Raw genomic sequence first — 13,222 nt, 5'->3', positions numbered from 1 at the left:
AGCCTCTGCCTCCTGAGATAAAGTGATTCTCCTGTCAGCCTCCCAAGTAGCTGGGATTACAGGCACCCGCCACCACGCCCAGCTAATTTTTGTATTTTTAGTAGACAGGATTTCATCATGTTGCCCAGGCTAATCTCCAACTCCTAGGCTCAAATGATCCATCCACCTGGACTCTTAAAGTGCTGGGATTAGGGCCGGGCGCGGTGGCTCAAGCCTGTAATCCCAGCACTTTGGGAGGCCGAGGCGGGTGGATCACGAGGTCGAGAGATCGAGACCATCCTGGTCAACATGGTGAAACCCCGTCTCTACTAAAAATACAAAAAATTAGCTGGGCATGGTGGCACGTGCCTGTAATTCCAGCTACTCAGGAGGCTGAGGCAGGAGAATTGCCTGAACCAAGGAGGCGGAGGTTGCAGTGAGCCGAGATCGCGCCATTGCACTCCAGCCTGGGCAACAAGAGCGAAACTCTGTCTCAAAAAAAAAAAAAAAAAAAAAAAAAAAAAAAAAAAAAGTGCTGGGATTACAGGCCTGAGCCACCCTCTGCAAACAAAATACAGGCACTTCCACTGGCCTAAGTCTTCATCTTGCCTACTTTATTGACTTATGTTACTTACCTGGTCTCTGGAGATACATACACATTTGTCACTTTTGAAGCTCAATCAAATTGTACTGAATGCATATATTTGGCAATTAGTGCTTGTATTTTAATTTTCATTTCACATATGTGAACACAATTGTGAACAGAAATGTGTTCACATTTGGTGTATGATGACCGCAAGAGCGAGGAGGAGGAGGAAGAGGAGGACATGGTCTCCGAGGAGGAGGAGGACGGCGACGCCGAGATTGAAATAGCCATTTGGTGGACAGAAATCCTGTTAGGTATTTTTGTTTCTTTTTTTTTTTTTTTTTTTTTTTCAATTTTGAGACAGGGTCTTGCTCTGTCACGAAGGCTGGATGGAGTGCAGTGGTGCAATCACCGCTCACTGCAACATCCGTCTCCCAGGCTCCAGCGATCCTCCCACCTCAGCCTCTCATGTAGCTGGGACCACAGGTGCACACCACCATGCCGGGCTAATTTTTCAAATTTTTTCTCGAGACGAGGTCCTGATATGTTGCCCAGGGTTGTCTCGAACTCCTGACCTCAAGCTATCCTCTGACTTCGGTCTCTCAAAGGGCTGGGATTGCAGGTATGAGCTACCGACCCAGGCCAATTATTTTTCTTTAAATTACTTTTTGGTTTTCACTTATCTCAAATATTAATATAAGTTTATAAAACCTCTTAACCTGAAGGGCTGCCCTGAACCACTCAGGGTTGAGTCCCTGTGATAAGGTTTGAGGGTGCCTGAAATGTCATCATGATTCGTCCCCTGGGCTAAGCTGAAACCTAGAGACTTGTCAGGTAAATAAGTCAAGGTTATTTCCCGATAATACAAACATTACACCGTGAAGTAGGTTTTAGGCAGGATTTCGTTTTCCACTGTAGAGGAGAGGGAAGTTCTTGCTGAGGTGGTCGAGGTCCTAGCTGGGGCACTGGGAGGGTGGCGGGGGATTGGAACGTGCAGTGATTGCGTTCTGGAGTTTCCTGAAGCTTTCCGAGGGGGGATTCCACGGAATAGGCCTTAAAGCGCCCCTCCCTCCGGGCGTGGCAGCCCGGGGCGTGGCTCCTGGCACAGCAGGGAGCAGTTGTCATCCGAGTCAATTTCAGGACTCCAGCTCCAAGCTAAGGAGTTTCTTAAATTCTGGGGGCTTGTCTCCCTGTCCCCCCGACTAGTTTCCCTCTGTTGGTGGCGCTGCCCAGTGTCTTCGGTCGCTCGGGCCGCCCCGCTCCGCTACTTTTTTCTCTTTTTCTCTGGCTCCTTCAGCATCAGTTTCTCTAGGACGCCGGGAGGGGAATGATACTTGGGGGCTCTCCTGCCTTCCTCTCCGAGCCGCAGAAGGGGAGACGCGAGGAGGAGGTCCGGCAGGCTTTGGGCTCCAGCCAGGGGTCCGCGGAGGCTGTGGTCTCCGACGGCCTTTGACACAGGGGCATTTCGCGAGCTGCGCAACCGTCTCTGCCGCGCCACCCGCGCCCGAAGTCCAGCTGCGCGGAGCTGCGCCTACCCCAGAAAGCTCCATGCTCCCCGCCCCCGACTCGGCGCTCCCGCGCTCCCCCTAGCGGCCGCTGCGCCGCCTCGCTCCGTCCCAGGCTCGTCGGCGGCGCAGCTCACGTGACCGCGCTCCGGGCCTGCGGCCGCTGTCGGTTCCCCCAGTCACCGAGCGAGAGGGAAGAAACAAGATGGCGGCTGAAGGCGATCCGGAGTGGGGCCCCAGCAATTCGGATTGAGCCTTCTCCCTCCACCCGCTTCCGCCGGCCGGGCCCCTCCCGCCCGGCCCCGCGGGCCTCCCCACCCGGCCCCGGCGCTCCCCACCGCCCCCCCTGCGCCCGCCCCTCCCCCTCCGCTTTCCCTTCTCCCCCCGCCTCGGCTCCGACATGAGGGGCCGGCGGGGCAGGCCGCCCAAGCAGCCCGCGGCTCCCGCTGCGGAGCGCTGCGCCCCGGCCCCGCCGCCGCCGCCGCCGCCGCCCACGTCCGGACCCATCGGGGGGCTCCGCTCGCGGCACCGCGGCAGTAGCCGGGGCAGGTGGGCCGCCGCCCAGGCTGAGGTGGCGCCCAAGACGCGGCTGAGCTCGCCCAGGGGGGGCAGCAGTAGCCGGAGGAAGCCGCCGCCGCCGCCGCCGGCCCCCCCCAGCACCAGCGCCCCGGGCCGGGGGGGGCGAGGAGGCGGGGGAGGCAGGACGGGGGGCGGGGGCGGCGGCGGCCACCTGGCCCGGACCACCGCGGCCCGGAGGGCCGTCAACAAAGTGGTGTACGATGACCACGAGAGCGAGGAGGAGGAGGAAGAGGAGGACATGGTCTCCGAGGAGGAGGAGGAGGAGGAGGACGGCGACGCCGAGGAGACCCAGGATTCTGAGGACGACGAGGAGGATGAGATGGAGGAGGACGACGATGACTCCGATTATCCGGAGGAGATGGAAGACGACGACGACGACGCCAGTTACTGCACGGAAAGCAGCTTCAGGAGCCATAGTACCTACAGCAGCACTCCAGGTACCCACCCAGCCCAGTTGCTGCAGACTCCTTCCCCACCTCCTCTGCCCTCCCCCCTTGCTCACTCGTGTGCTGTGCATCCTGCTCCGATCTCCCCCCAACCCCGCCTCCCCCCCAAACAGAGGGGAAATGCGACGGCACATCAAGTGGCAAAAAACTAGATTTACAAGAGGAAAGAGGCGCATTGTTCAAAATGGAGATTGCATTGTTGCAGTTTGCAGGCCACACTCGCTTGCTCTCTCTCCCCCACAACCCCCTCTTTTTCCTCTTCAAAATTTGTGCCAGTGCAATGTCTCCACCGGACAGGATTGAAACTTTGGCAGACACGTATCCATTGCATTCATTTTTCTTCCCTTGTTTTGGTGTGGTTTTCTGGAATGAAAGAAGCCTCTTGTTTTGCAAACCTCTTTGCATTTCTAATGTGGTTTTTTTCGGATTTTTATTATGTATCTGTTACTTAAAAGGGGATTAAGGATTTGGGCAGATTGTGGCACACAAACACACACAAAAACATGCCTATTTTTGCACCCCTAGCTGTGGTTTTAAAATTGTGTTAAGGAAACGGATCATTTGGGTTAGTAGGGGAACCTTATCTGGTCCTGTGTGTTTGTTTTTATTCTTCGAGTGCTAATGGGCTCATGCAACAGTTGCTGGTAAATGGCTGATGAAAAAGCAAAGCAGAAAGCCAAACAAGACCCAACCAAATTTGGTAATTCATCCGATTCAAAATTGTTTTGGTTAAGTCAAAAATAAAAGTACAAAACCGCAGGAACGCACGTCTTAACTCATTTGATCGCTTTGCCTGGCTTGGGAAATGCAGTTTCGTGTCACCTGTTGCAGAAGATGTGTAGTTGATCATCTAGACATAATTGCCGAAGATGAACTTTTTTCTAAGTCATGTAGCATTGGTATCAGATTTATTACACGACGACTTTTTCTTTTCACTCTATTTCTGAGGAAAAAGCCCTCACAGAAATCCGTAATGAATTTCTCCATGGTAACTCCTCTTCTGTTTTCTCACAGAAAGTTTCTCTAGGCTGGTGCTGAGATGCATTTTGTTAAAAACCCCTCGCCCTCCTCCAAAAGACTGCTTTGTATTAAATACGTAGTTGCAATTTACTAAATTGTGAAATTAACATAACCAAAGCAACAACTGGCAAGACTTTTCCTTTATGATTTTGCAAATTTAGATTAATTAAATTAGAATCTGGTTTTAAAAGCATTTGAAAAATAAAGTTTATGAGGAAACATTTGTGAGGAAAAAGGACCTTTTTTCCTTGAATTAAGGCGTGTCATGTCTTTCTCAGACTCGGATAGTAGAAGTGGTTAAATCGAGAAGTTTCTGTTTTTTATAAATGCTTACTTATTGGAGAAGTAGAGTAGTATTATAGTAAACCAAATGTAAACCCTCTTGAGTTGTCCTGACATAAACTGAAAAAAGGTAATTTCTTTTGCCTGATGGTCAGAATGGTTGCCTGGCTTGTGGGGGTGGGAGGGCTGTATGGAGAATGAAGGGAATGAATCAAGTGTCAGGTATTTATGCCTTAGATGTAGAAAGGACTACATGCAGATTCTTGCCAACTTAATTTTAGCACATTTTTTTGTTTTGTTTTTGAGAAGGAGTCTTGCTCTGTCGCCCGGGCTGGGGTGCAATGACGCGATCATGGCTCGCTGCAACCTCCACCTCCTGGGCTCAAGCGATTCTCCTGTCAGCCTCCTGAGCAGCTGGGATTACAGGTACCTGCCAGCATGCCTGGCTAATTTTTGTATTTGTAGTAGAGATGGGGTTTCCTGGTCTCAAACTCCTGACCTTGTGATCTGCCCACCTTGGCCTCCCAAAGTGCTGGGATTACAGGTGTGAGCCACCATGCCTGGCCTAGTACACCTTTTATGGTAATAATTTGTACCTTGAGAGATCACTTGTTGGTCTTCTTTGTACACAGAACCGATAATTGAAACATGGAGACTGAATTGCATACACCCCTGGAGGAAGTGTTTCTGATTAGACAGAGCTGAGACATTTTGACAGGGCAGTTCAGCTAACTTTAAGTCCTATTTGAAGGCCTAGCAAATAATATATAGGATTGATAACTGTGCATATGCTGACTTAAATTACAATCTGTAGCTAGGTGTCATTTAGAAAAATTTATTATAATGCTTTTGTGACATTTTGTTTTTCTTTTTTTTGAGATAGTATTTTGCTCTTGTTGCCCAGGCTGGAGTTGAGCGGTGTGATCTCGGCTCACTGCAACCTCCGCCTTCCGGGTTCATATTCTTCTGCCTCCCGAGTAGCTGGGATTGCAGGCATGTCCCACCACGCCCAGCTAATTTTGTATTTTTAGTAGAGATGGGGTTTCTTCGTGTTGGTCATGCTGCTCTGGGACTCTCGACCTCAGATGACCCACCCACCTCGGCCTCCCAAAGTTCGGGGATTACAAGAGTGAGCCACAGCACTGGCCTGACATTTTGTTTTCCTTTTTCCTTTCTTTCTTTCTTTCTTTTTTTTTTTTTTTTTTGGAGACAGAGTTTTGCTCTTGTTGCCCAGGCTAGAATACATACGGTGATCTTGGCTCACCGCAGCCTCCACCTCCCGGGTTCAAATGATTCTCCTGTCTCAGTCTTCTGAGTAGCTGGGATTAAAGGCATGCCCCACCACAACTGGCTAACTTTGTATTTTTTGTAGAGATGGGGTTTCACCATGGTGGTCAGGCTGGTCTCGAACTCCCAACCTCAGGTGATATCCCCTCCTCCTCAAAGTGCTGCAGTTACAGGTGTGAGCCACTGAGCCTGGCTGGCCAACTTTTTGTTTTTCTTAATGATAGTTGTAGCCTACCGGGTGTCTGTTTATTCTTCTTTGTATGGAATTATTAACTCCTTAGAGATAGGTATTGAGCTTATTGCACCTGCAGCTCCTGTAACAGTGTTGGGCACCTAGCAGGTGCTCATCAAAGATTGGTTGGATTAATTGTTAGTAGATGAGAACTTATAATAGATGAAGTTTTGATAGTTTTGCGGTGGGTGTCATAACTCCTAAATCTTTGGACTTACTTAGGAAATTAAAAATTGGTCTAATTAGTTTTTATTTTTTGTTTTTTTTCTAATTGGGTTTTGATGGACAGTTTGATCAGTGAATGTTTTTCATTGCAAGAGTTATTTATTATTATTATTTTTTGAGTTGCTATTTCATATTGCTTGCCAGGCATTTTCCTTTATTGGCTGTGATGTTAATTTGGATGTCTTGCCTTTTGCAACGCATTATTTTTTAAGATTACGGTACAATGGATGTGACTTTTTTCCCCTTATTTCTTCTACAAAGAAAAAAAAGGGATACATGTGCAGAGTGTGCAGATTTGTTGCGTAGGTATATGTGTGCCATGGTGAATTGCTGCACTTATTGACCCATCCTCTAAGTTCCTCTCCTCTCACCCACCACCCCCTCCAAGTGACATGTTGAGTTCTAAACGTTTAGAACATGCCCACTTGCCATGCCCACTTGCCTCAAATGGCTAACAATGCATGGCAGTGAGTTGTTTTGGAATAAGTACTAGTTTCATTGGTTTATAGTCTGTATTTCCCTGGAGAAAGGCTGTCAGGTAAATGTGTAGATGGAAGAAAAAAAAGTTTCAGAACTGGTTAAAAATAGTCCAATAACACATAAAGAAGTATGATTGATGAGTTTCAATCCTGTTGTACAGTGAAGGCTGAAAGAGGAATTTACTTTATTGGTAATTTAGAGCAATTTGATTAATTTTTATAGTTTACAGTGTTGGCTTAAGTACTAACAATGTGACATCCCTAACATAAGAAATAACTCCTAAAATAAGAAATAACTCAGTATTTTGTAGGTAATATAACTTAATGCAAAGATGTTGACATTACTAAAGTCTTGAAAGGTTTATTCATTGAAGATTGTTTTCCTTTTATGGAAAAAAATGTAAGGATGATAACTTTTTAGTATAAAATTGAAGTCACCTAGTTTTGTTTAAGGTAAAGGCATATGGCTGAATAATGTTTTGAATAATTTATTTTTACTTTTTAAATTTAGAATTGCTTCAGCCTATAGGTTTTATGACATTGCCAATTTACTGAGAAGGATTGTATGGAAAGTGTTTTCAGTCAGCATTTGGTAAAGTTCTGACAGCACTTTGAAATTAAGCATTTGCTAATTTTAAGAAATTATATTTAAAACAGAGTGGTTTTTATGTTTCAGTCTCAGTCTTGTGTGAGACTTCTGAGAATACTCACCTGGAATTTTGAAAGTTGGAATCTCTGATGACTTCATAAAACAAAAACCCTGGTGTTATTCTGGGAGAGTTAGTGATTTTGTCCTCTAAGGATTGTGACAGTGGAGATCAGTGGCAGAGATGCTATGAATGAACCATAAATTTACCTGAAACATAATTTGTCACTAGTTTGACAATATTATTCCCACCAGTGTCATCTTTTTTTTTTTTTTTTTTTTGAGACGGTGTTTCGCCCTTATTACCCAGGCTGGAGTGCAATGGCGCGATCTCGGCTCACCGCACCCTCCGCCTCCTGGGTTCAGGCAATTCTCCTGCCTCAGCCTCCTGAGTAGCTGGGATTACAGGCACGTGCCACCATGCCCAGCTAATTTTTTGCACTTTTAGTAGAGACGGGGTTTCACCATGTTGACCAGGATGGTCTCGATCTCTCGACCTCGTGATCCACCCGCCTCGGCCTCCCAAAGTGCTGGGATTACAGGCTTGAGCTACCGCGCCCGGCCCCACCAGTGTCATCTTAATATCTTTTTAGTATAATTTCTGATTCCTATAAGCAAGGTACAAAGTGCTGTGGACGTTTAAAGGAGGGGAGATTATATACCCTGTTTAAGGGGATTGGTGTGGGCCTAAGCTTCCTGGATGGGCATGTGGAGAGTAAGGACAGGCAGATTGAGGGAGGGAGCGGGAGGGAACAGCAGGCACTGATAGTAAAGTGTGGGCAGTCTCAAGTAACTCGGTTTAGCAAGAGCCTGAGTGTATGAATAGGAAATAAACCAAAACTCCCTTGTATACTGTGTGGAGCAGTACCGAGAGGATCAGGCTATAGCAATTGTACTTTTCCCTCATCTGTAGAGTAAGGATTGGGCTAGATTGTGATCCTCAGGCATTTTTCACTGCTGAACACCTGGGGGGGATATGCTGTATACCTAGCAGCACAGTGCACAAACATGAAACAGAACCAGATGAAATCATAGAGATGCTGTTGAACCACTGGTGTAGCCCTTTCTTCCAAATTGAAAGACTTACTGGGGAAGTAGCCTGAAGTTCTCTCTCTCTTTCAAATCTGTTTCCAATCTGTTTAATTTTAAATATTGGGATGATCGGAAGATCTTGAAAGAGTGGGGTATGATTTCAGAGGGATACCAGGAAGTTTAGCATAGCTTCTGTTCTGCAGAATGGATTGACAAGGTTGAGATAGCTGGTGGGTTTTGTAGTCCTGGATGGAAGATGAGTCCAGGGGGTAATTTAGAGTTCTTCAGGCCTTGACATAGAGATGTGTGGAGAGGGGAATGCATCACATATGCCTCCCTAAGAATGGTAGTACTTTCAATAACAATAGGGAAGTCAAGATTATAAGGGAAATTAACAACAGCTGTTTTCAGGTATCAGTACCTCAAGAGGTTAAACATGATAATTAAACAAAATGAGAGCCAAAAGATTTTGAAAAAGTTGGGCAACATGATTTGTGAGTAGTAGAGAAGTGTGTCTAGCTGTGCAGTAATAAATAGTCTTGCATACAGTGCTTTTCTATTTTTCTCACCCGTGGGCGTGTTTGGATGTTCGTATTGAAACGTGTATAACAGAACTGGAGATGTTAAGACCAGGAGCTCTGGTCTCTTCTGTTAGGTCCTCCTTTCCTCACTCCTCAAAACTCTGTGTCTTTCCTTGGACTAAAGACCCTGAATGGTGGAGACATGGGGGTGAGAGTGGTAGTCATTGTGGGCAAGTGGCAATCTGGGTGACACAGGAGCAAATCCTAGCTGATGCCCTTTTCCCTTCCTGCTCCTTAGCCAGGCTTGAATCCCTTTTCCTGGGAGATCTTCCCTGAGTCCTGTACTCACCTTGGTCTTCCTTCTCTTTGAGTACCTGCGTACAGTGGTTATGGTCTGATCGCAAGCTTGATGCTGATACTAATTGTTCTTTTTTTTTGGAGACAGAGTCTCACTTTGTTGCCCAGGCTGGAGTGGTGTGATCTGGGCTCACTGCAACCTCTTCCTTCCGGGTTCAAGCAATTCTTCTGCCTCAGCCTCCTGAGTACCTGGGACTACAGGAATGTACCACCACACCTGGCTAATTTTTGTATTTTTAAGTAGAGACAGGGTTTCACCATATTGACCAGGAGTTTGAGACTCCTGACCTCATGATCCACCTACCTCAGCCTCCCAGAGTGCTGGGATTACAAGCATGAGCCACTGCACCCAGTCCCTAATTTTTTTCATGCTTTTGGTTTTTTAAAATGATAAACCTCAGGAGGCAGCCTGTTATCTTAACTAAAAAAAACAAAAAAACACTTATACATTAAAATGCACTTTAGAAGATTGAAAGTGACCATATAGAAAGAATTAAAATGCACATAATGTAATGTGTAATTGTTTTGTCTGCTGGCATATAGCTAAAATTTTTATGTTCTTCTAGATAGTAAGATATTCAAAGATTATTTTATGATTGTCCAATTTTTAAAATAGTGACAGTAAATCACTAACATTTATTGGACATCTTCAAAATTGCCGAATGATTTTCAAGCAATGTTTATGAAAATTCAGTTTTTAAAAGGTAACAGCTTTATGGAGATACAATTTACATACTGTAAAATTTACCCTTGTAAAGTATATAATTTAGTGGGTTTTTTTAGTGTATTGACGGAGTTGTGCAACCATTAACACTACCTAATTCCAGCACATTTTTATTCCCCCGCAAAAGAAGCCCATACCTACAACAGTCACTCCCTCTTCTTCCCCTCCGTCCGGCTCATCCCCTGGTAGCCACTTATCTACCTTCATTCCCTGTTGATTTGCCTCCTAGGGACATTTCTTATTAAGTGGAATCATATAATATGGTAATACATGGCTTCTGTCATTTAGCCCAATGTTTTCAAGGTTCATGCATATCTTAGCATGTATCAGTACTATATTTGAATAACACTTCATTGTATGGCTATGCCACTTTTTAAATTTTATTTTATTATTATTTTTAATGGAGACAGGGTCTTGCAGTGTTGCCCAGGCTGACCTCAAACTCCTGGGCTCAGGCAATCTTCCTGCCTCACCGTTCAGCCTCCAGAGTAGCTAGGATTACAGGCAGACATCTCTGTGCTCAGAGACCATGTTTTGTTTATCCATTTTGTAAGTATGGACATTTGAACTCTTTCCACATTTTGGCTATTACAAATAATGCTGCTGAGCACATTTGTGTACATGTTTTTATCTATACATATGTTTTTATTTCTCTCGGGTATATAACTAGGATTATTTACTGGATTATTGCAAATTCAATTTTAATTAATTAATTTTTTTGTTTTTTGAGACAGAGTCTCACTCTGTCACCCAGGCTAGAGTGCAGTGGCATGATCTCAGCTCAGCGTGGCCTCTGCCTCCTGGGTTCAAGCGATTCTCCTGCCTCCGCCTCCTGAGTAGCTGGGACTACAGGTGTGCACCACCAGGCCTGCCTAATTTTTGTGTTTTTTTGTAGAAGGGGATTTAACCATGTTGGCCAGGCTGGTCTCAAACTCTTGACCTCAAGTGATCCACCCTCCTTGGCTTCCCAAAATGCTGGGATTACACTGTGGGAAGTGCGCCTGGCAGAAAATTAATTCAGGAGTTAGAATGAATTCTTAGTGATAGATTGTTTAGGCTGGGATATGATGAATGGAAGAAAAGGAGTAAATGATGAAACTGACTTCTAAATGTCCCTTATTTCTCTTTTCCTTATTCACTCCTTACTTGTCTTCATCTCGAATTTGATCTAGTAATATTGATTTCTTCATAGTTCTCACATACCTAACTCCTAGTCACCCATCCATCACCTTCTGCAGCCTGCCTTCTCTGATCACCGTTCCCTTTACCCCTAGGTGGAGTTAAGTTCCTTTGTATCTCCACCCCCTTAACCTCCAGGACCATGTGCATTAATTGTTTTAGTTTCCAAATATTTGGGGATTTTTTAGGTGTCTTTCTGTTACTGATTTCTAATTTAATTTCATTTTGCTCAGAGCATACTTTGTATGACTTTAATTTTGTAAAACATTTTTAGAAGTTTATTTTGCACCCCAGCATTTTGTCAGTCTAAGTGAATGTTCCGTATGTACTTGAAAAGAATTTTATATTCTGCTCTTGTTGGGTGGAGTACTGCATAAATGTCAGTTAGGTCAGGTTGGTTGATAGTGTTGTTAAGATCTGGCTGACTTTCTACTTGTTCTGTTGGTTACTGAGAGAAGTGTTGAAGTCTATAATTATTGTAAAGGATTTGTCTGTTTCTCCTGGAAGTTCTAGCAATCTTCATGTATTTTGAGGTTCTGTATTCATGTATTTTGAGGCTCCTTCCTAAAGTCCATAAACCTTTAGGAAGGATTGTTTTATCCTCTTTTTAACTCTTTTATCTGTATCTTTATCTGTTAAGACATAGAACTGAAATGAGCTGTTAATGATCTGGCCCTTCCTTCATTACAACCTACTTTGGGCAGGGAAAGTCTCCTTCAGTCTCTCTAATAACTGGTTCAATCTCTTGAATGCAGTAGGCAGCACAAGGTAACTGTGGAACTGAATGTTGAGTCAAAGAAAGCCTGTGGATTCTTTTCACCCTCTGTACTGTCCAGTATGGTAGCTGCCTAGCCACATGTGGGGAGTTCAATTAATTAAAACTAAGTAGCCCAGGCATGGTGGCTAACACCTGTAGTCCCAATACTTTGGGAGGCTGAGGTGGGAAGATCGCTTGAGGTAGCAGTTCAAGACCAGCCTGAGCAACATAGTAAGATCCTGTCTTTCCAAAAGAATTAAAATAGTTAGGCATAGGATGGCATGTCTGTAGTCCTGCCTATTTAGGAGGCTGAGGTAGGAGGATTGCTTGAGTCCAGGAGTTTGAGGCTCTAGTGAGCTATGGACCACGCCACCACCCTCCAGCCTGGCTGACAGAGTGAGAACCCATCTCTTAAAATAATTAAGTAAAATGAAAACTTCAGTTTCTCCAGTAGCACTAGCTATTAAACATTCATTTCAAGTGCTCTGTAATCATGTGTATTGCACTACACAAATGGAGAACATTTGGGTCATTTCATAAAATTGCAGAAAGTTCTCCTGGACTCATTGTATTCTGTCTGCCTCTATTAGACCAGTGAGAATGTACCTAAATCTCTTTTCCTCTAGCCTTTCATTCGCCCTAAATCCTGCACAGCTTGGGTAGCCCTAGAGGTCTGGCCGAGCTCCTCCTTTGCGGAAACTCTGGGCCCAGCATTTTTTGTGTATGTGATGGTATTGCATTTCTGCAATAAGATTTGGGGTCATGTGTGAGATAACTTTCCATTATTTGTTGTTCTTAGAGGTAGGGTGAAGAGGCAGTCAGTTAATATGTAATTAGAAAATCTGCCACAGTCCTGGTAAAATTAAGCTAAGAGTCATATACGTAGGCAAGAAGGGAAGGAAGGATTAGGATTCAGAGACTCTTGGTTGATAAATTAAATTTGATAACTCAGAGAATTTCATTGTAATAAAAATGTAAAAGTTGATATGCAAACTGAATTGTGAGATGCTAGTATGTCCTCAGGTGTCTAGGTTCTCCTATATAAAACCTCTTTCTCAGGAGTCACTGGCCAAATTATTTATCTATGGAACCCCTAGAGATTTGCTAAGAAAATTAGGGTTAGATTCCTTTCTACTCATGGATGTGTTCTGTAATTCACACACTTGGGAAACAGCATGGCCATGTGATTCATACCAAATGGCAAAATTCAGTAGATGCAGTTTGTATATTTTACTAGAAATAGGGCTTCCTGCTCGACTTCAGTGTGTTCATAGTGCCTCTTTTGAGGTATGTGCATAGTATATTCTATGAAAGTGAAAAAGTATTTCAGAAATGCATATATTAATCTGTGTGGAATTTCTCTTGTCCTTTTTCCTTTCTAATTCT

The 13,222-nt window shown here is 44.7% G+C and overlaps 1 protein-coding gene across 21 annotated transcripts in view; it reads left to right on the top strand.

The window, feature by feature from the left end:
- The first annotated feature begins 2,246 nt into the window (after positions 1-2,246).
- The window catches only part of BPTF (bromodomain PHD finger transcription factor), a 162,474-nt gene continuing 151,498 nt past the window's right edge, over positions 2,247-13,222 (top strand). For 8 of the 21 annotated variants that reach the window (XM_039475823.2, XM_074388873.1, XM_074388874.1 and 5 more), the window contains exon 1: positions 2,247-3,086. In XM_039475823.2, the coding sequence (XP_039331757.1) occupies positions 2,471-3,086 (616 nt within the window). In that variant the 5' untranslated portion in view covers positions 2,247-2,470. The remainder of the gene's footprint in view (positions 3,087-13,222) is intronic. The other 13 variants (XM_074388866.1, XM_074388860.1, XM_074388861.1 and 10 more) reach the window with 4 other exon arrangements.

This window comes from Saimiri boliviensis, chromosome 17 (assembly GCF_048565385.1).
Source record: "Saimiri boliviensis isolate mSaiBol1 chromosome 17, mSaiBol1.pri, whole genome shotgun sequence".
Lineage (NCBI taxonomy): Eukaryota > Metazoa > Chordata > Mammalia > Primates > Cebidae > Saimiri > Saimiri boliviensis.
Note: the sequence above shows the minus strand (reverse complement) of the source record. Positions and strands in the feature narration are given on the sequence as shown.